Genomic DNA, 24,906 nt, shown 5'->3' on the forward strand with positions numbered 1-24,906 from the left:
AAGTGTCAGAAGAGAACCTGGAGATGAAGTTTGAGCTGGAGCAAAACAGGAAACACACACCCAGACTCAGGGTATAAAACACTTGTCAGTTTATGTTAAGCCAGGCAAATAAATGTATGCTTTATTTGTATGTAAAAAGTCAAATACATTCACTTGTAGTTACAGTGTACATGAACATGAGTGTGTGGTTATTTTTTTTTCAGTTGTATTGTAAGCTATTTTGAATTTTATTTTTGAATTCTCTGCTCTTTTTTCAGGAGAGAGTTGATGATTTACAGAAGTACGTAGACGCTCTGAAGCTTGAGAATGCTGAGTTGTCTGGTAATGCCAGTGCTAGGTCTTCACTGTTGTCCGTGGGATCAAACATCCGCAGGGTGAGTAGTAAACCAGATGTATAAAATAATGGCAGTTTGGCATTTTACCTAATTTAGCAAATATTTATAAACTTAGGATTTCTGGGGACGGCTAGATTATAAATTGTCCGTTAATGAATTTTTTGAGTAATCTCAACTGTGTGTGCATTAATATTTGTTGCGATAAATCAGAATTAGTTAGGAAGACAACAATAAAATATGTCAAATGTAGGGCAGCACATTCACACACGTGTGGATAAATACAAGAAGTCAGCAATCACTAGATGTTTTCTGTTGGTCTTCTTAAGTATTTATCTCTATGCACACCATAAAATCATATTTTGTTGGTAACAAGAAATTCACTGAAAATGTCTGTGGCCACATATGATTTTGAATGGTGGACATATCTAAAAAGATTGATAGATGAAAGCACTTTTCAGATTTAATCTGTGGGCTCAAGTTCATCTATAAGTTCTGGGGACAAATGATTTATTTTAGTGATATTTTAGAATTGCTAAAGCCATAAATATGATCTGTCACTCAGATTGGGGAGAGTGGGAAGAGTACAAGAGAACTGGAGAAGACCATCGCCCTACTGAAGAAGGTTGTGGAGCGAGTACAGGCAGAGAATGAGCAGCTAAAGAAGGCCCCTGGGGTGGTATCATCAGAGCAGCTTGCCATGTTAAAGAGAGAAAATGATGGGCTAAAGGTGAGGCTGGAAGAAAAATAATAGTGCAAATTTCTTATTGCTGGAGAAATCATGAATAAATTGAGTAAGTGAGGTAATATGGTGAGAAATGGCTAAAAGCCTTTGTTTGACTGTTCCAGAGCCAGCTGGGGGAGTTGCGTGAGAATATGGGCTCAGCTCTAAGTGAGAGATACACCTCACAACAGAAAGGTACTGCCAAAATCATGTCTGACTACGAGAAACTACGCAAAAGCTATATGAAGGTAAGAACCTGCTGGTATCAACTGTCCACCATGCATATGACGACAAGTTCAGGCTAAAGCTGTATCAGGTATAAAGGTGTGTGCACCTCTGGACTGTCAATCCAAACTAGCCTGGAGCAGGGGCCTTCTACCACTCACTAGGTTTGTTTTCTGTACATGTGGGTAGGGGGTTCCAGCCAGCAGGGGAGCTGTAAGAGGTCAGTACTGGGCCCTCTCCCTCTACCCTACTTCTACTGGTGGTTGGGACAGTTGGGATATTTGCACTAATGGTTGTGTTCTTGCTTTTTGTATGTATACATGTATGTGGCTTCATTTTTCAAACTACATGATGCTTTATGTTGTTATATATATATTGATATCTGGGGCCACTTTCACAAAACTGTGTGTAAATTGTATTTCTCGTAACTTTTTTCATAAAAACCGTTGTCTGGGCTATAGTGCCATAAGGCGACATCATGTACAAGAAAAGATATGAAAAATTGATTTACAAAGTTTTGTGAAAGTGGCCTCTGAAGTACATGTTTCCTATATGTTGTTATCACTGTGAAGGGGATGAATAGTTTCAGCGTAAATTGACTGAGTTACCTTTGATAAATAAAGGTATTATTATTATTATTTAGAGATTCTCGTGCTCTCACTATTTGTGGGGTCTTCACACTTGCACGTAACTTAACATCATGGATGATATCATGAGAAGTGGTATTTGTGTGTGCAATATCAAAACGTGATAACGTCAGTGGTATCTAACTTGTGAAATAACACTTTTATCAGTGAAGTCCTGATATTTAAATGTTGCTCATTGTTGATCGCAACGTTTGGCTTCACTCTCTGATGTACAGGAGAAGGATGTTAGTGAGAAGTTGAGGGTTGAGTTGAAAACAGTGGAGCTTGAGAGAGATCAGCTGATGCAGGACAAGCAAGAGGCTGAGTCTAAACTAGAGTCAGAAACCAGCAAAAAGCCTGGCTCAGACGGATTGGAGTCCAAGGCGATCAAGTCGTCATTCCTCACACGAAAGCTGGAGGATAAAGTGAAGAGTCTGGAGCTGGATGTGCAGAAAAAGGTGAACTATTACACTTCTCTGGACATCTGTTTTATCCCCCTGTAGGGGGTTGAGTTGTCATCGTGCTAATGCAGCATAATGACTCATGAGTCTCTCACCAAGGCAGTCACTGTGAGTAAAAGTCCATCCCATGCTGGCTTCCTCCCTGCTCCTACGTCAGAAAGTCTGCCAGCAACCTTTAGATGGCCATGGGCTTTACCTAAGTTGTCCCCGGTTACCTCCCACCATAACACTGGGCTGTGTCAAATAAGTGACATTCTTGACTACGGCAAACACAAATATACAATCCCTCTGCTAACTATGATATTCAGTTCAGTGTTGTTGGGACAATACTATAAAGCCACTGATAGTGCCCACAATGCCACTTATATCTAAATTGTCTTTTAAACATGAAGTTCATCTGAGATCTTTTTTGTTCTGCGAACATGTCAGTCACATTAAGCTAGCTCTTCAGAATGATATCTTTGCATCACCTGTAAGAGGGTTTGTCAGTGCCTTGTTACTGGCTAGTTGTTTTTTACCAGTAGGGACATTTCCAATTTCCTCATATGACCAGTGACAACTCTCGTGTTTAAGTGAAATGTTCTTATTAATATAAATATTATTATTCCTGCAGGGTAAAGAGATAACTGACCTGAAGGCCATGTTACGTGACGCTGCTTCTGTAGAACAGCAGCTGGTGGAGGAGAAACAACAACTCCTGGAGAAGGTAAGATTGTGCTAGCAGTGTACAGGCAGCACACAGACTCTACTGGGTGTGTGCAGGCAGTGTACTAACAGCATACAGACAGTGGACTAGCAGCACACTGGCAGTGCACAGGCAGCACACAGACTATACTGGGTGTGTGCAGGCAGTGTACAGACAGCACACAGACTCTACTGGGTGTGTGCGTGCAGTGCACAGGCAGCACACATACTCTACTAGGTGTGCGCAGGCAGTGTAAAGGCATCACGCAGACTCTACTGGGTGTGTGTAGGCAGTGTACAGGCAGCACAGACTCTACTGGGTGTGTGCAGGCATTGTACTAACAGCATACAGACAATGGACTAGCAGCAAACTGTCAGTGCACAGGCAGCACACAGACTCTACTGGGTGTGTGCAGGCAGTGTACAGAGAGCACACAGACTCTACTGTGTGTGTGCAGGCAGTGGACACGCAGCACACATACTCTACTGGGTGTGTGCAGGCAGTGTACAGGCCCTATGCACACTCTACGGGGTGTGTGCAGGCAGTGGACAGGCAGCACACATACTCTACTGGGTGTATGCAGGCAGAGTACAGGCCCCATGCAGACTCTATGGGGTGTGTGCAGGCAGTGTATTGGCAGAATGCAGACAGTAGACTAGCAACAGGCTGGCAGTGCACAGGCGGCACACAGACTGTAATGGGTGTGTGCAGGCAGTGTACAGACAGCACACAGTTTCTACTGGGTGCGTGCAGGCAGTGTATTAGCAGAATGCAGACAGTAGACTAGCAACAGGCTGGCAGTGCACAGGCGGCACACAGACTCTTCTGGGTGTGTGCAGGCAGTGTACAGGCAGCACACAGACTCTACTGGGTGTGTGCATACAGTGTATGAGCAGCATACATACAGTGGACTAGCAACATACAGGCAGTCTACTGGCAGCGTACAGGCAGTGCACTGACGGAATGCTCCTTTTGTAGTGTTGAACTTACATCAAGTGTGCCATTCTTACATTGTTTGTTGTCATAAGTAGATGTTACAAGTGTACATTTATAAGCCACAGCGATTTGTTACAATAGCTTGTAATTGTGTTGATTTGTTACAGGTGTCTGTACTGGAAAGTTTACCTGGGGGCAGCCAGATGACTGATGCAGCTGTGATGAGGGAATATCAGCAGACCAGGTAAGCAGCTGGATGACACATGCCCACAACCACTGACTATACCTGTGTGAGCGGCGTGGTATGTACCCTCATGTGGGGGCAAAGCATTGGATTTTAAAGTCAGCATGGAACAAGATTTAGAAAATTAAGAGAGAAAAGAGACATTTTACTTAATACAGCATTATGTTGGACAGTTGTTAAGATTTTAATTCACATGTACAGCTGTATATTAAAAATACTTAATAAGTTATTTTCACCCAAGAAAATTTCCCAAATCTTATTTAGTAAGAGGAGTGTCCTGTTTTTGCTCAAATTGAAAGAGTTGCAGTTCATCTTTAATGAGCAGGACAAATAAGTGTAATGGTTACTACACTATTTGTTGGGTGTATTTTGTCCAGGCTTAGAGTGGAGAGGCTGGAGAAGGACAAAGCTGAGCTGCTCCATGAGGTGGGACTGTATTGTGAGAAAAAACATGGAAATGCTGATCTGGTATGCCTTACTAACTTTGTAATATCATTGGCTTGGACCCTATTCATGAAAGCAGTCTTATCAGCGTGCAAAGCCTTTGGTGAAGTGTGTTTGCCAGGGTCTATACAAATGGTTCGCAAGGTACAACTTAGCCCTGGTATTGGTTGACCCTGTTCTGAATTGTTACACGCACTAACCTGGAACTTGGTTATGTCACATGCGCTGTTCTCAGTTTGTCAAAGCTGTATACAGTGAAAACAGCTTTCCCATGGTGTTAAAGTATTCATTTTGAATTCATTTCATATCATCATATGAGAATAAGAAAGACCATGACATCGCAGTTAACACAAATATACCTGACACACCTACTCTGAGAACAACCAGAATTCGCAAATGATCATCTTGGATTCACTTGACTCCATTGCTATGGTTGCTATTTTCTTTCAAATTAATTGCTCATTGTTGGATTTGGTTATTGTTGCCAAAAAATTTAAATTGAGATCAGTTGTCAATAGCCCTGTTAATGGTGTACATCGCCTTGGTTTGGATCCAAACATTCCATGAGGTTTATCTTTTTCGGGATGACACCAAGTGCGGCTGACTAGAATTGAAAATGATGGTCAACAAAGTTTGGCTTGCTGTCAATGCACCAAGAACATTTATATACATGTATGTGTTAATTGTGATATTATGGTATTTATTATTCATGAATAACTGGGTGGAATGAGGTCAGAATTACTGTAAGATTAAACATGTTTTTATCAAGGGACTTAAAAAATAAAACCAACAAAGTGAGGATTTTGTGTGCTCAACTTAGTTCCTAGAATCATTCTCTGGGGCCTTGTTTCTTCATTTGAATAAAACTTATTACTTTATAAATTCTGGACATGATACAGTCACATGCTTAATACACTGTATTAATCCTGTGTGGCATCTGTTGTTCATGATGAAAAGGCTTTGTGTGCCATCAGTTGTACAAGATCAAAAGGCTTTGTGTACTGTCAGTTGTACATGATGAAAAGGCTTTCTTTGCCATCAGTGGTACATGATGAAAAGGCTTTGTGTGCCATCAGTTGTACAAGATGAAGTGGCTTTGTGTGCCATCAGTTGTACAAGATGAGGAGGCTTTGTGTACCATCATTTGTACAAGATGAAGGGGCTTTGTGTGCCACCAGTTGTACAAGATGAGGAGGCTTTGTGTACCATCATTTGTACAAGATGAAGGGGCTTTGTGTGCCATCAGTTGTACAAGATGAGGAGGCTTTGTGTACCATCATTTGTACAAGATGAAGGGGCTTTGTGTGCCATCAGTTGTACAAGATCAAAAGGCTTTGTGTGTCATCAGTTGTACAAGATGAAAAGGATTTGTGTGCCATCAGTTATGTAAGATGAAGTGGCTTTAATTGTGTTATTGTATTCCTCAGCCTGGAGATGATATCCTGTCTAAGGCCAGCGGTTATGATCGGGTCATGCGTGAAAATGTGGAGGTCAGGATGCAACTAAAGTCTGCCCTTCTGGAGAAAGACAAACTCAGAGTGGAGACAGACAAGGTGAGTGATTTGTAAACATTTCACCATGTGAAGGATTCATTACCAGTGGGCACTTACTAAAAGTTCATACACTGGCATCACAAGCTCAGCTACAGCTGCATGTTTATGAGGTCATCACATAGAAGGCCACACACACTGGCATCACAAGCTGATCTACAGCTACAAGTATATGAGGTCATCACATAGAAGGCCACACACACTGGCATCACAAGCTCAACTACAGCTACATGTATATGAGGTCATCACATAGAAGGCCACACACACTGGCATCACAAGCTCAACTACAGCTGCATGTCTATTCTTGGAGCAAATCATAGACTGTCTACACATTTATTCATATGAGGTCATCACATAGAAGGCCACACACACTGGCATCACAAGCTCAACTACAGCTACATGTAGATGAAGTCATCACATAGAAGGCCACACACACTGGCATCACAAGCTCAACTACAGCTACATGTATATGAGGTCATCACATAGAAGGCCACACACACTGGCATCACAAGCTCAACTACAGCTACATGTATATGAGGTCATCACATAGAAGGCCACACACACTGGCATCACAAGCTGATCTACAGCTACATGTCTATGAGGTCATCGCATAGAAGGCCACACACACTGGCATCACAAGCTGATCTACAGCTACATGTATATGAGGTCATCACATGGAAGGCCACACACACTGGCATCACAAGCTGATCTACAGCTACATGTCTATGAGGTCATCGCATAGAAGGCCACACACACTGGCATCACAAGCTGATCTACAGCTACATGTAGATAAGGTCATCACATAGAAGGCCACACACACTGGCATCACAAGCTCAACTACAGCTACATGTAGATGAGGTCATCACATAGAAGGCCACACACACACTGGCATCACAAGCTCAAGTACAGCCACATGTAGATGAGGTCATCACATAGAAGGCCACACACACTGGCATCAGAAGCTCAACTACAGCTACAAGTATATGAGGTCATCACATAGAAGGCCACACACACTGGCATCACAAGCTGATCTACAGCTACATGTCTATGAGGTCATCACATAGAAGGCCACACACACTGGCACCACAAGCTGATCTACAGCTACATATATATGAGGTCATCGCATAGAAGGCCACACACACTGGCATCACAAGCTGATCTACAGCTACATGTCTATGAGGTCATCACATAGAAGGCCACACACACGGGCATCACAAGCTCAACTACAGCTACATGTAGAGGAGGTCATCACATAGAAGGCCACACACACACTGGCATCACAAGCTCAAGTACAGCCACATGTAGATGAGGTCATCACATAGAAGGCCACACACACTGGCATCAGAAGCTCAACTACAGCTACATGTAGATGAGGTCATCACATAGAAGGCCACACACACTGGCATCACAAGCTGATCTACAGCTACATGTAGATGAGGTCATCACATAGAAGGCCACACACACTGGCACCACAAGCTGATCTACAGCTACATGTATATGAGGTCATCACATAGAAGGCCACACACACTGGCATCACAAGCTGATCTACAGCTACATGTATATGAGGTCATCACATAGAAGGCCACACACACTGGCATCACAAGCTCAACTACAGCTACATGTATATGAGGTCATCACATAGAAGGCCACACACACTGGCATCACAAGCTCAACTACAGCTACATGTAGATGAGGTCATCACATAGAAGGCCACACACACTGGTATCACAAGCTCAACTACAGCTACATGTAGATAAGGTCATCACATAGAAGGCCACACACACTGGCATCACAAGCTGATCTACAGCTACATGTCTATGAGGTCATCACATAGAAGGCCACACACACGGGCATCACAAGCTCAACTACAGCTACATGTAGATGAGGTCATCACATAGAAGGCCACACACACACTGGCATCACAAGCTCAAGTACAGCCACATGTAGATGAGGTCATCACATAGAAGGCCACACACACTGGCATCATAAGCTCAACTACAGCTACATGTCTATGAGGTCATCACATAGAAGGCCACACACACTGGCATCACAAGCTGATCTACAGCTACATGTAGATGAGGTCATCACATAGAAGGCCACACACACTGGCATCACAAGCTGATCTACAGCTACATGTATATGAGGTCATCACATAGAAGGCCACACACACTGGCATCACAAGCTGATCTACAGCTACATGTAGATGAGGTCATCACATAGAAGGCCACACACACTGGCATCACAAGCTCAACTACAGCTACAAGTATATGAGGTCATCACATAGAAGGCCACACACACTGGCATCACAAGCTCAACTACAGATACATGTAGATGAGGTCATCACATAGAAGGCCACACACACTGGCATCACAAGCTGATCTACAGCTACATGTGTATGAGGTCATCACATAGAAGGACACACACACTGGCATCACAAGTTCAACTACAGCTACATGTCTATGAGGTCATCACATAGAAGGCCACACACACTGGTGTCACAAGCTCAACTACAGCTACATATCTATGAGGTCATCACATAGAAGGCCACACACACTGGCATCACAAGCTGATCTACAGCTACATGTATATGAGGTCATCACATAGAAGGCCACACACACTGGCATCACAAGCTCAACTACAGCTACATATATTCGGTTGTTGTTAAAAACATGACCACATGAGGCTGGTCAACAGGGAAATATGATTGTTTCTATTTCTGACCCTGGCGCTGTTGTGGTCCTGACTTGGTCACAGTAAGTAATGGGCTGTTTGAATGTTAATGTAGAATTAAGATTTTTTTTTTTTTTCCCGACCAGTGTGAAAGTACCTTGAAGCACCTATAGTTTTGTCGGTTTTTGTTGGTAAGAAAATGACAACCTCAAAGTGCTTACACTAAAAGTACATGGTACGAGAAGACTGATAGCGTATTGAGGAAAAGTTTTCGTGAAATTTGTGGGAATCGGTTTGTTTCTGGTATGGCACACATGTAGTAACATGTTACCGGCAGTTCTTTTATAAGGGTTTGTGTCTTTCTGAGTGTCACTGATGAAAGAAAATAGGCTCCTCAGAGTAAGTAAGATTTACAGCATGTGGTATTTTAATATATTTATTTATTTATTTGGTTGGTGTTTTACGCCATACTCAAGAATATTTCACTTATACGACAGCGGCCAGCATTATAGTGGGAGAAAACCTGACCTTCTCACGGCAGGAGATGAAGCTAGCATGAGCTGGACTTGAACTCACAGGGACCACATTGATGGGTTGCTCCTGGGTCACTGCACTGTGCTGGAGTGCTACCCTTCTGGGTATTTTAATGTAGGATTGACCAATCAATGCGTGGCAGCGTGTCACATGATATAAAATTATAGCGTTCCCTGTCTGGTTTGATGGACTTAGTCACAAAGGGTATCCGAACAAGTGTGACAGACTTTCTCCATTAATATCCATTATCGGTCACTGTATTTTCTCTGTTTCTCCCTAACAGTTGAGGAAAGAGTTGGAGAATTTTGGACCTGATTTCTTCGAGGAAATAGAAGACTTAAAATACAACTACAAAGAAGCCGTCCAAAAAAATGTTTTGTATGAAGACAAGTTACATCAGATATCTCGCCAGTTTGGAATCTCACTTGACCTGCCGGGGGTCTAAATCTAAATTCTTGTAAGAACATGATCCATAATCCATATAATTGTATGAACTAAGCTTATGAAATTTACATTTTAATATGCTAGTTTTCATGTGGAGCCAGTTCAGGTGCAGTTTACTAGGAAGCCATATACATGACTGTACTGCTTCCCGACATGATAATTTTATAGTAAAGGTGAGCTGCAGTGTTTTTAATTTTCACAAAAATTGTTATCCTCAAGCTCCCTCAAGATTGTGTAATTTTTTTTTTTTTTTTTGTGAAAATAATTATTATATTTTTAATAAAAATATTGACAACTATTCAGGGTAACATTGTATGGAAAATGTTCATCACTCACCTCCCTCTGTTTTTTTAAATACGACGTTATTTTTAGTGCGCATCATTTATGTTTGCCTAAATGTAACAGTTTTTGTGATGTTGGAATTGACAGTATAATGAATGATCAAGGGTTGCCTTTATACCACGGCGTTCAGTTGCTAAATGCAAGGGGGACAAGCCATGACTCTTGGAGCAAATCATAGACTGTCTACACATTTGTTTCTGGCCAAAAATAAGCTACAAAATAACAGAAAAATGTAACACAGTCATCACCATGTGTGTTTTCTGATAAGTTTCAGCTCAATAAACATTTGCAGTTCACCTTTAAGAATTTTTTGCCTCTAGTTTCACATGAGATAGGTCATATGTCCGTCCGGAATTTGTCATGTATTGTGTTATCGCTTCCGTCCTTTTGCTTTATTTCCAGTTGATACTGTATGTTATTGTTCACTTCTTATTTGCCGTCAGTAGTATGGCTGTTTTATACCCACCGCATGGACTACTCTGAAATTGCTATTTTTTAACTGAATTCAGTTCAGTTTTTATGTGTATGTTCATTTATTGCGCTATGACATTTTTGAAAGGAAGGCTGCATTTAAAATAATGATTTGGCATAATTTTATAGAAGCAGAAAAGTAAATCAAATTTGCCAAGATTGGGAGATCTGATCTTATATAGCTTGTAAACTGGAGTTAATGTTAATCATGCTGTATTTAATATATGAACGTCTCTTGAAAAGATATGTACTGCCCATTTGAAGCCTTCATGTTCAAGTCATTGTGATGCCATATTCGCAGCTTGTCTTTTGGAATTAATGTTGAGAAAAAAACATATTATTATTATTATTATTATTTGTAGTTCATTTTTAGTGGTGCATACATATACATGTAGTCCTAAAGGTTAAATATTGTGCCTAATTTACAATGTGCTTAATAAACATTTGTATATATTATGTTTATATGTTGATATTTGTGCATGTGTAACTGTTTATTATTTATTGCTTAAGGGAGCCGTACCTTAATTCCTGAAGGTCGAAAACTTGTCTGCATGGTTGTTCATTCTGTTAATTCTCCATTACATTGTCAGAGTACTGATATTGAAATTATTTTGACTCATGTTAGGATTTAGGACATCTTGGAAGACAAACATTCATTTATGCATTGTCAGTAGCGTAACCTATTTTGGACTGGGAAGGAAACATATACATATTCTGAAGGCATTATTCTGTGTAGACTGATAAAACTATACTTTTTGCGAAGCCCTCAAATTGGCCAATCCAACCAAAGTAGCTTTGTCAGTACCGCCTGTAGGAATGTACAAAGTTATATATTCATGTAGTGTATACTTTTGAGGTGAACATTGACTCGTAGTTACTATTTCTGACTGTGATACACTTTATTGCAAATGTAAAATTTGTGCTTTCATCCTTTCCATTGTGTTGCATGTGCTACACTTTGCCAGAAAACACACGCCTTATACTGTTGTCAAATTTTATGCTAAAATAAAGGACAACAATGATGATACCAAGAATGTTGTTTTCTTATTTCATTGTTTTTCCATAGTGCGTGGCTTTTTCATCGGAAATAGATTTCAGTTGGGAGTCAAAATCTAAAAGCCTCAAAATGGAACTTGTTTTAATACTGCTGCACCTGTCAACTTACAACGTTTCTTGCGGCATACAACTAGCACCTCATGCACTAGCTCACCGTGGGTATGAATTTGCCAGAACTGCTGGCACATTTGCAAGTGGCGTACAGCTTCTGGCATTCAGGCTGCAGTGGTCTGCGCATACACGGTGACTCGTCCGCTGGAGGGTGTTATTTCAGCGGGTTGTGGTCTACTTGTCAGAGGTGCTCAGTCACCAGGACGCATGGTGGGGTTTAAAACCTGCCTTGAACAGTGAATTTGCAGATTCTCACGCCCTCACAGCTTGTGAAGCTTTGTTGACAGTAAGCGGTGGAGGACACACGTGTAGCCGTTTGCGCAATCTAACGTTCGTTGAAGACCACTTGTCTGTCACCAACATGGTGTAGATCTGTATAAGTCACATGTAGGACAGAGGGCCCTCAGGTTTCCTCCACCTATTAGTCAAGAATTCTTGATTATGGCGCTGAACAACAATCAAATAAACAGATAAATCATTCCATAACGAAACCGTTTGCGTACTAGTAGCTTGCGTGATTATTTTGTACTAGGCTCCTTACTCCCTCACTCTGAAATTCCTTCGAAAACCCGAAAATTTCTCATCGCTCTACGACAAAATGCACATTTTGGGAACCGTGCTAATATCGTGATTATCACTTGTTATCTGATATCTGTGATCTGTTATCTCCAAGCGACGTTTCAGTCCTAAGCTGGGAAACCTTTGGACTTGTTTTCTGTAACAGTATAAACGTGACAAAAAAGTGCTATTCCACTAGGTGCTGGCATGTTGCAGTAAAGCCGATGCGAACTCCATGTAAACGAAAGATTTAGTCAGAAATCTACGTGTCTTCACAAGTACTAAGTAGAAGCGTTGAGTCAACTGGTACAAATATGTGGATACTGTCCACATATGGCAATCTGCATTGTTGGGTAACCCGCTGTTACATGCCACCTTTGCGAAAGGCAAATTCCAAATAGGATTTCCCGCCTGAAGTAATTCTGGCCAAATCTTAGTACGCTCTGCTGTTCACCCATGCTTTTGCGATGTCGATTTGTGAGCAAACTAAAAACGCAGTACTCATGTATTTCAACAGAACAATGGCCAAGGTGGCTTGGACCACAGTTGCAATAGCCAAAATGTACCTCATTGCAATGACAGTGAAACGAAGAAATTAATGGCCACTATTGAATGTGTGGTGTTACTCGTGCTTTGGCGGGTGAACAGGATCTTTCCAGACGGGATGTGTACGACTGTGTACTAAGGCTTGCGACTTCTAACCATGAGGCATACAAAAAGCGGTATTAAACCCACTATTTTGCTAGGAATTCATAGATTCCACCATTCTTATTTTTCTTCGTGCCTTGGAGACAAACACATGGTTGACGTTGCCCGAGGGGACGTTAGCCTAGTCTTGTGCCCACTTTCGTTGATGACTATGACTTTTATATAAACCAGGATTCTGCTGCTGGTCTCGGCATCCCCGAGGCCTGGTCCGTGTGCATTGTTTTCATGCAGATGTTTATTAAATGTGATGACAATGCTGTATTTCGAGTATTTCCTAAGACGTCTAATACAATGCATTCAAAATCTCCGCATTAGTTTTTAAGTTGCTACTTTTTAAGCATTTAAATGAACAAACCATAACTTTGGTAATCTGACAAAATGCCGGATTCCACCGGTTACGCGTGACCGTTTGACAACTATCACATGCCGTCAGTTTTATGCTGTATAGTTTTTTTTGCTATTCCATCGATACGGGCGTACCCGTCAAAACTTCATAGGTATGCGAGATTTGCCAAAGGCTGGTAGATCAACGAATAAATAAACTGTTCAAACGTTTGCCTCACTTGAACACATATGGTGTTTATTGGGTTGAATATTATGGAATGAAAGATACTAATCTTTGCATTAACTCCGTGTCCAAACAAAAAACGTATAGTTAAGATTTATTTACTGAAGCAACATGCATCGTGGACTGCTCTTACATTGTACATTCTACATAAATGGACATATGTACAAGGATGGTTATCATGCAATGTCCTTCTTCACCAACATGTCTACTTTCTCAGATATGCATCAAATTGATAAACCAATTGGCAAATCTCTATAAATGAACCGACTTTTCCACGATGGATCCTATACGACAGAAAACCATCTAGAACATCTTCGGTCGCACAGTCCTTGTAAGTCCTACAATAACATTGAGCAGAAAAAAAGAAGATAATATTTCAACATATACATAATAGATCCATGAATTACAGGTAACCCAAACACGGACATTTAAACCGGATGATCATTTGATTTCACAAATACAATATATACATAATTCCAAAGATATTTCCAAGGCATTTTTCAAAAGAAATATACATGGGAATGTTAACATGCACCCACTCTTTTGCAGGAATTCAAAATCATAACAGTTTAATTATTTGATTGCCTTTTTTTGTTTTCTGGCTTTGTATATACTGTATAAGTAAAATGCTTTTAGTTTATTACATTGATCATTGTAGCGAACACCTCAGCATTAAAGCACTGTATGTTTTAACACAATTAGGCCTGCGTTTGCAATGTATAAAATAATAAACTCACCATCGACTGGTTACCTGGACACAGTTCGTGGAGGTCAGGAGGCTGTTGGAAAAGCTTGCAAATTTGACCAACGGCCAGGGGATGAAATCAAGTTCTCTTCATCGTACTTACCTCGGTTCATCTTGTATGACGCAGCCATAGATATCATGCCCACATAGTAAGAGTATGTAAATCTCGGCATACACTGATGGCCATTGGTGGCGATTGAACGGGTTTCAGGTAAAGGACTGGAGTACTCCAGTTGAGTCGCGTCGTTATTTAGCATACACGAGCGCTTGTAGCACCCGACGCAGCAGTCAGGATGAGTTGAGCCTTAAGCTTCCTGTATGCCGACCTTAAAGCTACATCATTGGGGCTTATTTAATATACCGAGGACAACACAATCTGGTGACCATGCTGTGGTAAACGTCGCGACGGCAAATGGCAGGATGGTCAGTTTAATGGGCGAATGTATTAATGTTTGAATTGTGTGAACACATGGGTGTACAAAAAAATATAGGGTCTGCGTAATATAGGATGTAAATAATATAGAGTGTAAATAATATAGGATGTGGAAATCCACATGCACACCATGAGAACATCCACACGTACACCGAGTGTACATTACGCACCTACACATGTGTATTCGTCCACGGAGATCTCTCCTGGTCCACATGGCACACATATCCAACAGCACGACCACTGGTGCTGCAAAACCTGTAAGTCCAAACAATGTATATTAAAATAAAGTTCTTTTGTTTTCTCTAAACATCAAGAAATACTCTTTCCTGGCTTGTTTCCCAACACAGAATTCCATTAGCTAAACAATAATTTCAAGAATATTAATAACATTTATGACGGACTATCGTTTTATTCCTGTCAATATTGGCATTCGCTCAACTTGTTTATGCAAATTCAAAAAGAGACCATGGGGCGGCTCGTTGTTCATTCCGTACCATTAATCTGAAATGCCGCCAAATCATATAAACATCGTGAAGAGACATATCCCACGGGTGAAAGATAAGCCCCTTCTGGTTGACCCTTTTTGGGCAGATCCATTCCTGTTCTTGTATGAAAACGACAACATGCAGAAGTTATTAAAGAGTAGCCAGTACAGATCCTTCTAGTTTAATAAAAGGTATATTGATGACCTGTTAGCTAGTTTTCATTAATCAGTATACAGAACAGAAGATATAAAAGAAGTATAAGCACTTTCACTGGATTTAAGGAAGCTACACACTATCCATTTTACTTAGATTTGTGTATGTACAAATGGGATACTGTTTTCCTGCCAGACCGAATTTACAATAAGAGGGATATTTTCAACTTTAACGGTGTTATTTATCATTATTACCATAGAAATGTATCAAAGGGCACTGCTTATGACGCGAACATGTTTCTCTCTGTATGGCATGTGTTAGATCATGTGATATTAGACGAATTCATTCATCGTCACAAGTTAGTCTACTACAAAATTTAATGTGTAAATGATATTCCATCAAACGGCTTCAGTCCAAGTGTCTTAAATTTTACAATGAGTACAATTCCCGTGAGTAAATATGGACGGGGTGCCCCGAATCTTTGTTATGCACTCTGCTTTATACATGTAATTGTGTTTAATTCCGCTTAAGGGGACACAGAAGGTTATTATTGCATCGATAAATGAATAAAATCGCCATCTTCGATGCTTGAAGTGATGCAATCAAAACGCAACTGAGACACATATCTTTTTATTAAGGGTACCTTATTAATTTGAAAGGTTCAAGACTTGGATATCGATCGGAGTTAACAAGAATTAACATTCTTTGCGTCTTTCCAGCACAACTGAGCTGTTTACTGCTTAATTCTCTGTACATGACTCCTTTCCAAATTCTTACATACTTTGTTCGTTCTTTGGTGGTTTGTGTTATATTTTGTTTTGGAAATTGGTTTTCCGATCATTGACCTGGAATGTCCTTTATGTTTGACGTTTGGTATATCTGAATGTCTGTGACAACCCTATAATTTCACTTGTTCGCCGATATATACATGTAGGAAGCCTATATCATTAAGGAAAAAGTTTGGGTCAATTGACTCTACAATTGAGCTTTTCAACTCAGAAAACCGAAAGATTCCTGTGTTTGTTTGATTGGTGTTTTACGCCGTACTCAAGAATATTTTACTTATACGAGTGGAAACCGGGCAGAGCCCGGGGAAACCCACAACAGTCCGCAGGTTGCTGGAAAACCTTTCCACGTACGGCAGACTCCTGTGAGTTTTCCGACTATTACTGTGAGCCATCAATATCACCAGATGAATTTCGTGACTCAGCTGATCTGGTCAGTTTTCGGAGTTGAGTTTACTCAGTTGTATAACTCAGATTTTGTATTCAGTTGATTCAAACTTCTTTCAGTAGAGTGTTGCACACTGTGATCTTCTCACCCTGATGTAATCCTTGGAACACGGCTGACTACAGACTGATTGAGGGGGGCCCATTCCCTCCTTTGTCGACCCCAGGGGCCACTGTATAGGATGATGGTCCATTTCCAGTTGATCATTGTTCCAGATCCCGACCTGAACAGGGCGGTAGCTCCCGGTTATCGAACCATCGAATATGTGCTGATAGTTCAGGATGGCGTAGCTAAGAAAAACAGCCAAAATATGTATTTATCAATTTGATTGCTGTTCAACAACATACTTAAAAAGTTTTTGCTTGTACGACGGTGGCCTTTTTTTATCAGACGGGTGGGAAAAGCCGGAGTAACACCGAGCTCTTTGGGTAAGTTATACCCGCAAACTCTACCACTTATGACATTTGTCATGTTGGTGAAAGGCAAGGCACACCAGAGAGCACAGTCTACCGCTTAAGTTACCACTAAGGCCCCGAAAACAAAGGAATCTGACATGTCGAACGGAATAGATGAGAAAATAATAAAGATGTAGTTATAAGGAGTCAAGTATGCAAGAACCACTTCTCTCTACGATACATATTATACCACTTTTGACCTCTGACCAATCAGGTGTGAGCTTCAGTGACCTTTATGAACAAGAAATATCCATGTATTGCAAATCCGAATTGCTCCTTGTCTTCAGGTCGGGGCTTCTCCTCTCTAAAAGCAATTATGGAGAAAAACTACACAATATGTGTACTATACGAGCACACATTATTTGCAACAAATTTACACAGGAACATTACTGTGTACCTTGCATACATCATCTTTATGTACCTACACTTTTAATGTGTATCGAATTGTGTACCTGCGATACACATTTTGTTTACATCGCCTGCGGTGTACGAAACGGTACACATTTGCTTCTTGAGAGTATGGTCATCGTTGACTGCTGAGTGTGGGATACACCGGGACAATGACTTCATTTCCATATTTATGAGTTTGTTACATGTATATGAGATTTATAATCGTTCGCCGTGGTTTCCGAGGATTGTTACTTTTGTGAATAAAAATGAGTTGTCTTGGTACAACTGAAGACAAATGATCGAGATCTTCTTGAGACCACTTTGAAGAGGTGAGACAGAACTGCGAGAGGACTACAGAAATAACAGGCACATCGACACACTATATGAACAATAACACTGGGCTCCTATTTTATATGCTGATCGACGTACAACTAGAGATTGAAAGCTGATGTAACTGGCGGATCCAGTCCAAACCGAAAGGCGCTATGCACCAATATGATGGCTTTCACTCGGAGAGTAGATACATGTGTGCGCCGTAATTATTTGCGGTGAAAGGTGGCCCCAGGCATAGCTTTTAGAAAACAAACATTTTTATTGATTGGCTGGAAGTTTTATTTCGTACGCTTTCACTCATGTAGCTCGATCAGCACACAATTAAAACAGGATAGCCGCAGTACTCATCTAATTACTATACGTACACTGCCTTGGGCTCCCCATCTTCGTCAAACCAAATGGAACCTGCAGGTGAATTCTCCAGTTGAAGTGTTTGCCTGATATAACCTAGCAACCGCTCACCGTTGATCAGCCTCATGACGTCGCAATTCCGTCTTTCTCCACACTCCTGAACGTCAATCCTATGCAGACCCCAAGCTATGGCGTTCACCGCTTTATGGATCAGCCCGTAATCATGACTTTCTTCGAATTCCGTTCTAATCTGCTCGTCACCTATACAATGGCGGATTTTCCCACATTTCCAATCACTTTATAGTTCACGCATTTATTGAATGATTGATTTTTGGCGAAAGATAAAATGATTGCCAGATGGATGGCCAACCATATGAAGGAGTCCAACGAATGCTTAGGAACTGGAAAACTGCCCACCATTTTTTTAAACCACCTGATTAAAAACACCATATATTAGGTCGACTGTAATTAGACCGATCCTAAAATCCAGGGTCATTTGTAACCGTTGAGTGTGCGTCTGCGAGCAATGCTCACACTTTCGTCCTTTTGATTCATTTATTTATTTATTTCATTTTTTCAGTCTTTGTTTTAAATATGTTTAATATTTTCCAACTTTTACACTGAATTTCGAATCCTGGAAAATAAATGTAAATGTATATAAACGTACGAGCCCCGCCTTCCAGGTGTGTTACTCACCGGTGCAAGCCTTGCTGTAATTCGAATCATGGGGCATTCCGAGTATACGACAGGAGAATTTCTGCTCCCAGTATTCCTTAAACCAAGGGTTTCTGTGGTTCGATTCTGGGCGTAATGAACGAAAGTAGTCATCGAAGTCGGTAACTGGCTCATAGCTCTGAAAAAGGGACAGACCACCGTGTGCAGCGCCCTCTACATCCCGAACTACAGACGGCTGTCTCACCCAGTCATTCCTGAAAAGCGTATTTTATATAATGAATATAATCTTTAGTCACATGTTTAATGGGAGTATTTGTCTTAATCCGAACCCTCATGTTCAGTATAAAAATTGGATACAATAACAGTGGAAGGTAAATCGATTTATCTGTTTAAAAACCCGAAGAGCGAAGGCATTGTTTTTTGACACAAAATGTATCACCCACTCAAGGGTAATGGATTATTTTTAAAAAATGTATCCGTAGAAGAAAATATTTTTGGTATCGTATATAAATGTATATAAATTCCTGAAGTACGAATCATGACGCAGAGCAGGAGGTTTCACATACGTGTATTTTATTTTGATTTATTTATTTGGTTAATGTTTTACTCCGTACTCAAAACTCGAACATTTCACTCATGCATACAACGGTAGCCAGCATTATGGTAGGAGGAAACGTGAAGAGAATATAGCTTCACGCAAATATCAAATAAACACATCGATCATCAGTTTACAATTTACAACTTTCTTTAAAGGCCATCAATGGCTCGAAACAGTTATGCAAACACGTAATATCAAGAAACTTAGTATCACCGAAATATTCGAAAAACAATGACAAAGTGTCCATTCTGCGAACATTGGGTAGTCACATTCATGCATAGGCAAAAATTCTAGAAACATACGCTCCAACCATGACGAATTGCCCTTCCATTCCCCTTCTTTTGATGGCCAGTAATAGTCCACGAACTGTCCGGTAATCACATAAACACAGTATAACACGAGCCTTGTCGTATCTGGACAGGTCGTAAATAACCCCGTCAAAACGTGCCTCATCAGCGTCTTTGGGGAGCATACCTTGAGTGGCAATGCATATATGATTCTCCTTCAGAAAGTAGGTGAACTCATTATGTAAGTCGATACCGTTATAGTCTGTCAAGAGAATGAGAAAATTCAGCAATATTGGCTCATGTTATGGAAGACAAAAATAGAATGAATATTATGATAACAGTGAGGTAAAAAAAAAAAAGACCAGTCTGTCTAAAGATTTGAATATTGGAGAACTCCAAAATATCATTGTCACATTTCCCGAAAAATCCGTTTCATTTATTTGATTGGTGTTTAAACGTGTGAAAACCGAATAAGGCCATCATCAGCTCACTGGTAGGCTTAATTACTTGCTAACAGAACTGGATTCAGGAGAGCAGATTGGTAATACGCACATATAGATTGGTGGCTTCTTGAATTACAGTATGGGAAAGTGACAAATATTCCGTGTTCGAAATATGCATGGATGTTAGGCACATCTGCTGCAGGCTGTCCAAACTTTAGGTTTTTTTCTCTCTCGACGACAGGCCCTCGATCTATCAGTGCGATCGCCCACCCAAATGCAGCTCTTGATGTACCGCTGCAGTACAAAGCCAGATACGGGGGTTCCCCATTGGCCGGTAGGCATGTATCTAACACTCTGTGGGTAGATTGCTTCAAGGAAAAGACCTCTAATAATCGAAGTAGGCATCACTAAGTAGACCACTAAGTAAAACCATGCATAAATATACTTCCATTTATTTTTGATTTTTTTGATTTTTTTTTTTTGAAGTTAAAGTTAGAGTTAAAGGCGCTCAAACATTTCACTTTGAAGGTGGGCTTTATGGACCATACGAGTACTATCAGAGGTTAGGAACTCTGACGTCACCGGAAGTTTATCCAACTCTAATCACGACACTAAATGTTGGAATAACTCGTTTTACCCATGAGTGAAACATTACTGAAATAATGTGCCCCCCCCCCCCCCCACCAAAAAAAAAACAAAACAAAAAGCCCACCATAGTTTTCATACATATTAATGCCTTCCAACACTCTCGAAAAATCTGTAAAAAAATTAATAAAAGTCTTTTTATGCATAGTTTTCAGTTGTCTTTATGATGAACCCTACTTTGTATTTTATCTTTCTTTTATTTTAATCACTGTTGCTTGCCTTTTAATCACTAGCACCTGGAATGAGTGCCTTGTCCCTCTCTCGGTGCTCGTGAGGTCTTGGTAACGGCTCATGGAGCTGTTCGTATGGCGTGCATATTTGTAAGCCACACACTGGAAAGATCCGCAATGTCTTATCGAAGTTCGGAGGTTAACCCTGAGTACTCCTGAGTTCCAGTTTCACAAAACGGCGTACGACATTTTTATCGTATAATTATCGTAATAATAATAATTATTTTCCTATTGGCCTATGTGTGATTATTTTTGTGAAACTGGGCTCTGTTTCCTTCACCCATAAAACTGACACCCATCGCACAAGATTCAAATTCTTCAACAATAATCAAATAAATAAAACACATAATTTTTTTCTAAAAAAAACTTGGCTATAAGGACAGTCACAACACAACTCTAAACAGAGTAGGCTACTATTGTATCTAGTTACTTTATGAGAGACAACATCGGTACTAAATTATGGAGCTGGGCTTGGAATCTAAACTCGGTGGTACAGACTACATACGAATCAAGTGCAGTGTCCACGTTGTACCACTATTGTGATGAACACACTGAATAAAACCATGGCAGAGGTACACATGTCGTCGTTGCTTGTTAGAGGCTATGTTTATCGTATCAGTAATGAACAAATCGGATAAGCCTAAAACCTTTGTTGAGGTACACTTGTCGTGGACTTGCTTTTTGCAGGTCATGTTTGTTGTATCAGCATTGTGATGAATATGATAAAACCATGACTGGGGTTGATGTACACTATATCGTCGCTACCGTGGCTGTTGTAAACGTGACTGTACTGTCATGAACACATATTTCTAAAGGATGACTATGTAGGATGGCAGTTGGAATAATTTTCCCCGGCACCATCTGGAAATGCTATTTAATTACTGTGTTAACTTGCTTCTCAAATATTTTCAGAAACAACCGGAAATTAACCCCTCAATACGGTAATTACGTACTGTATCTCAGTGAATTAAATAGTAAATTATTGGATTACTTACCTTCAGTTGTTACTACAGAAATATACGACCAACTGTATGCCACAAGAATGTCGAGTAACGCCTTAGCGAGTTGTGTGTTGGAGGGTAGCAGGTGAACTAAGTACGGGAACTCTGACTTCAGCACGGAAGCTTTTTCCGCATAGCTGAACTGTGGAAGTTCATACGAGTTTAAGGATTTCTGGACTGCTATGGTCTGGCTAATAGAGTCTGGTCCAATCATCCCAGCCACAGGAGGCACCATAGGAAAGGGAGAGAATGAACTCACTGACGGTTTCGGTTGGTCTTTGATGATTTCTTGTGCGCTTCGAAGGGCATCGTCAGCATTGGACCAAGAGTCTTTAACAACGCCTCCCAGTTTAAAATTCCGTAAAATGTTGCCGTTTTGATTCAGACGATCCAGACTGTAGAAGAACATCTCAACTGAACGGATTCCCTTTTCACATATCCGCCCATGTTGTTGGTCGGAGGATATGGTGCCATTATCATTTGACGAACTTGGCTGGTGTACAGAGAAAATTGCTGCCAGTACAACGTCGCCATCTATTAGGGCGGTACGTGTCCCGCTTCTAACTGTTTGGGGAGCAAGACACAAAGCAACTGTGCACCAAAACCACCAGCATGAACCGTCCTTTGCCATGGTCTTGTGATACTAGCACATTTGGCTCTGTTCAAATGAATGTAAGCTCCCTATGCCCCTGACGCAAATAGTAGGCTTAACCGAAAATGATAAATAAAAGGTCTTTAAATATTACGGAGGTGTGTACGCAGTATGTAGTACATGTACAGTTGGTCTGCATGCCTAACTCAAAGCGGAAACTCATTAGCGGTCTTTACCTTAATATAAGTACAGGACGAGGGCGAATGTGCTCGGCTTTACTTAGACCTTTACACAAAAATAAAAGGTCAAAGACAATTGCGATACACGGCTTCTGTACATGAAGGTACTGTTAACTTAATGAAAACATTTAGCACTAGTTTACACATTGCCATGTGGAACGTTAAAGCCGGTTTTGAACAGACATAATTTATCCAGCTTGATGAGAATATGGGGAGAGTGTTGATTGCGTGGACTTAATTTTTGTATTTTAAAGCCTAAAATTGCATTTTTAAAAAGTTAGGTCAGCCTATATCACATCTTTTAGATAGGCTATATCTAAAATTGCACGAAAATAAAATTTTATCATATAGTCCATAAGAACACCCATTAGACATGGCATAAAATGGACTTGACGTCGTCAATTTAATTTCATAAAAAAACCTGAGAAATTCAAATTTTATCTGGCCTCGGGGAAATGTTTTTAACAGGTCACTATATATAAAACATATAGCCCATATAAGCAACCATCTTATACATGGTATTATTTAATTGTCTGATCTATGTGTATTGATTTAGCTGATCGTTTTTTACCGCCATACTCAACAACATTTGCCGTAGTGACAAGCATGCCAGCGCAGCACAGTGATACAGGACCCGCTCACCAATGCGACGGCTGTGAGTTCAAGTCAAGCTCATGTTGGCTTCCTCTCCGGTGGTACATGTACATGTACGTGTTAAGGTCTGCCGGTAACGTGCAGGTGGTCGTATGGTTTCCTTCCTCCACAATGTTCCCCGCCATCTTATAAGTGAAACTAATAACACAATCAAATAATTAATAATAAAATAAATAAATAAATCCAGAATTTGTCACTTATACGATGACATCAGTTTTGTGGATGGAGGATACGAGCAAGTTACTCACAACTTTTCCTTAGGTGGGCCTATTCATTCCACATTGGTGGAAGATATTAGTGGTCGGGGCCTCCGTGGCCAAGGTGGTTTGCACGCCAGGCGGCGTAATGAACCAAGAGCCCACCAACGCGGTAGCTGTGACTTCAAGTCCAGCTGATGCTGGTTTCCTCTCCAGCCGTTCGGATGGTCGTGGGTTTCCCCATGTTCTGCCCCGGTTTCCCCTAACCAAAATGCTGGCCGCCGTCGTATAAGTGAAATATTCTTGAATACGGCGAAAAAATCCAATCAAATAAATAAATAAATATAAAGTGGTTTTCAGGAATAATGACACTGCTCAGAGCGCCCACATGCATGGGCGTCACCGACTGCTCACTTTCACCAAGACCTCATACTAATTGAGTCTGCGATACATGAGCCTCCAGATAATACGTCTGTAGGCTAACACAGGGAACTATTCACCATGATATAGTATCTCATTGCTACAGAAACATCTACATGTAAAAATAATGATAACAATAATAAATCAAAAGAAAAAAAAACGGAGAAAGAGAAGAAATACAGACCAAGAAAAAACAAAAACAACAAACAAACAGATAATACACATGGAGGCACTAACCCAGAAGCAATTAAAGTAACTTCTTCATTGTGACTCATTTTAAAACGATGTGAATGGTATGTATTTATGTATGCTTAGTTTTGACGAGCTCAACATACTTCTACCTTCGATAAGGAATAAAGGTGATGTCATCAAAGTTCTAGAGGACATATAAATGCAGGTTTGCACTTTCACATGAGACCCAGGATAAGTGCCTGAGGCGAGGTGGCAGAACTCTGGCACTACTCCAAGAGAATTAATTAAATAGAACGTTGTATAGTTCTACCACAGTGATAGCAAAGGTGGTAGTGTGTAGAGCTACGGTTAGACTACGAAGGTGTATGTACTCTCAAAAAATAATTTGTTAAATTTACGGAATCTGAGTGATGCATGAATGTAGGCTGTTGTTGCACCAGACTGTTATGTTAAATAAAACACACGTGTG

At 40.6% G+C, this 24,906-nt stretch overlaps 2 protein-coding genes across 2 annotated transcripts in view; one reads left to right on the plus strand and one right to left on the minus strand.

Annotated features, from left to right (window-relative positions):
* The window catches only part of LOC135481097 (centrosomal protein of 290 kDa-like), a 51,312-nt gene extending 40,062 nt beyond the window's left edge, over positions 1 to 11,250 (plus strand). Inside the window, 10 exon segments of the mRNA XM_064761035.1 lie at positions 4 to 71; positions 258 to 374; positions 898 to 1,062; positions 1,182 to 1,304; positions 2,144 to 2,365; positions 2,982 to 3,074; positions 4,157 to 4,233; positions 4,611 to 4,701; positions 6,105 to 6,230; positions 9,715 to 11,250. Coding sequence (XP_064617105.1) covers positions 4 to 71; positions 258 to 374; positions 898 to 1,062; positions 1,182 to 1,304; positions 2,144 to 2,365; positions 2,982 to 3,074; positions 4,157 to 4,233; positions 4,611 to 4,701; positions 6,105 to 6,230; positions 9,715 to 9,876 — 1,244 coding nt within the window. The 3' untranslated portion in view covers positions 9,877 to 11,250.
* A 2,434-nt stretch (positions 11,251 to 13,684) lies between these two features.
* On the minus strand, positions 13,685 to 22,669 carry LOC135461592 (metabotropic glutamate receptor 5-like). Its single transcript, XM_064738757.1, has 7 exons — positions 22,138 to 22,669; positions 19,840 to 20,086; positions 18,961 to 19,193; positions 18,279 to 18,525; positions 16,827 to 17,025; positions 15,038 to 15,122; positions 13,685 to 14,027 (listed from the first exon to the last, which is right to left on the minus strand). Exons 1-7 carry the CDS (start codon positions 22,550 to 22,552, stop codon positions 13,993 to 13,995), a joined length of 1,461 nt encoding a protein of 486 aa, XP_064594827.1. The 5' UTR covers positions 22,553 to 22,669; the 3' UTR covers positions 13,685 to 13,992.
* Positions 22,670 to 24,906: the final 2,237 nt, after the last annotated feature.

The sequence above is a fragment of the Liolophura sinensis genome, chromosome 1 (assembly GCF_032854445.1).
Source record: "Liolophura sinensis isolate JHLJ2023 chromosome 1, CUHK_Ljap_v2, whole genome shotgun sequence".
Classification (NCBI taxonomy): Eukaryota; Metazoa; Mollusca; class Polyplacophora; order Chitonida; family Chitonidae; genus Liolophura; species Liolophura sinensis.

Excerpts from the sequence above, each read along its gene's own strand:
- LOC135461592 (XM_064738757.1), bottom strand. The coding sequence starts at position 22,552 with ATGTTCTTCTACAGTCTGGATCGTCTGAATCAAAACGGCAACATTTTA. Across the intron at positions 19,194-19,839 it reads CAATTCGTCATGGTTGGAGC|GAATGACTGGGTGAGACAGC; the intron begins GTATGTTTCTAG and ends TACGCTTTTCAG. Across the intron at positions 17,026-18,278 it reads GATGGGGAGCCCAAGGCAGT|CTACGCCATCCTGAACTATC; the intron begins GTACGTATAGTA and ends TGTTTTTCTTAG.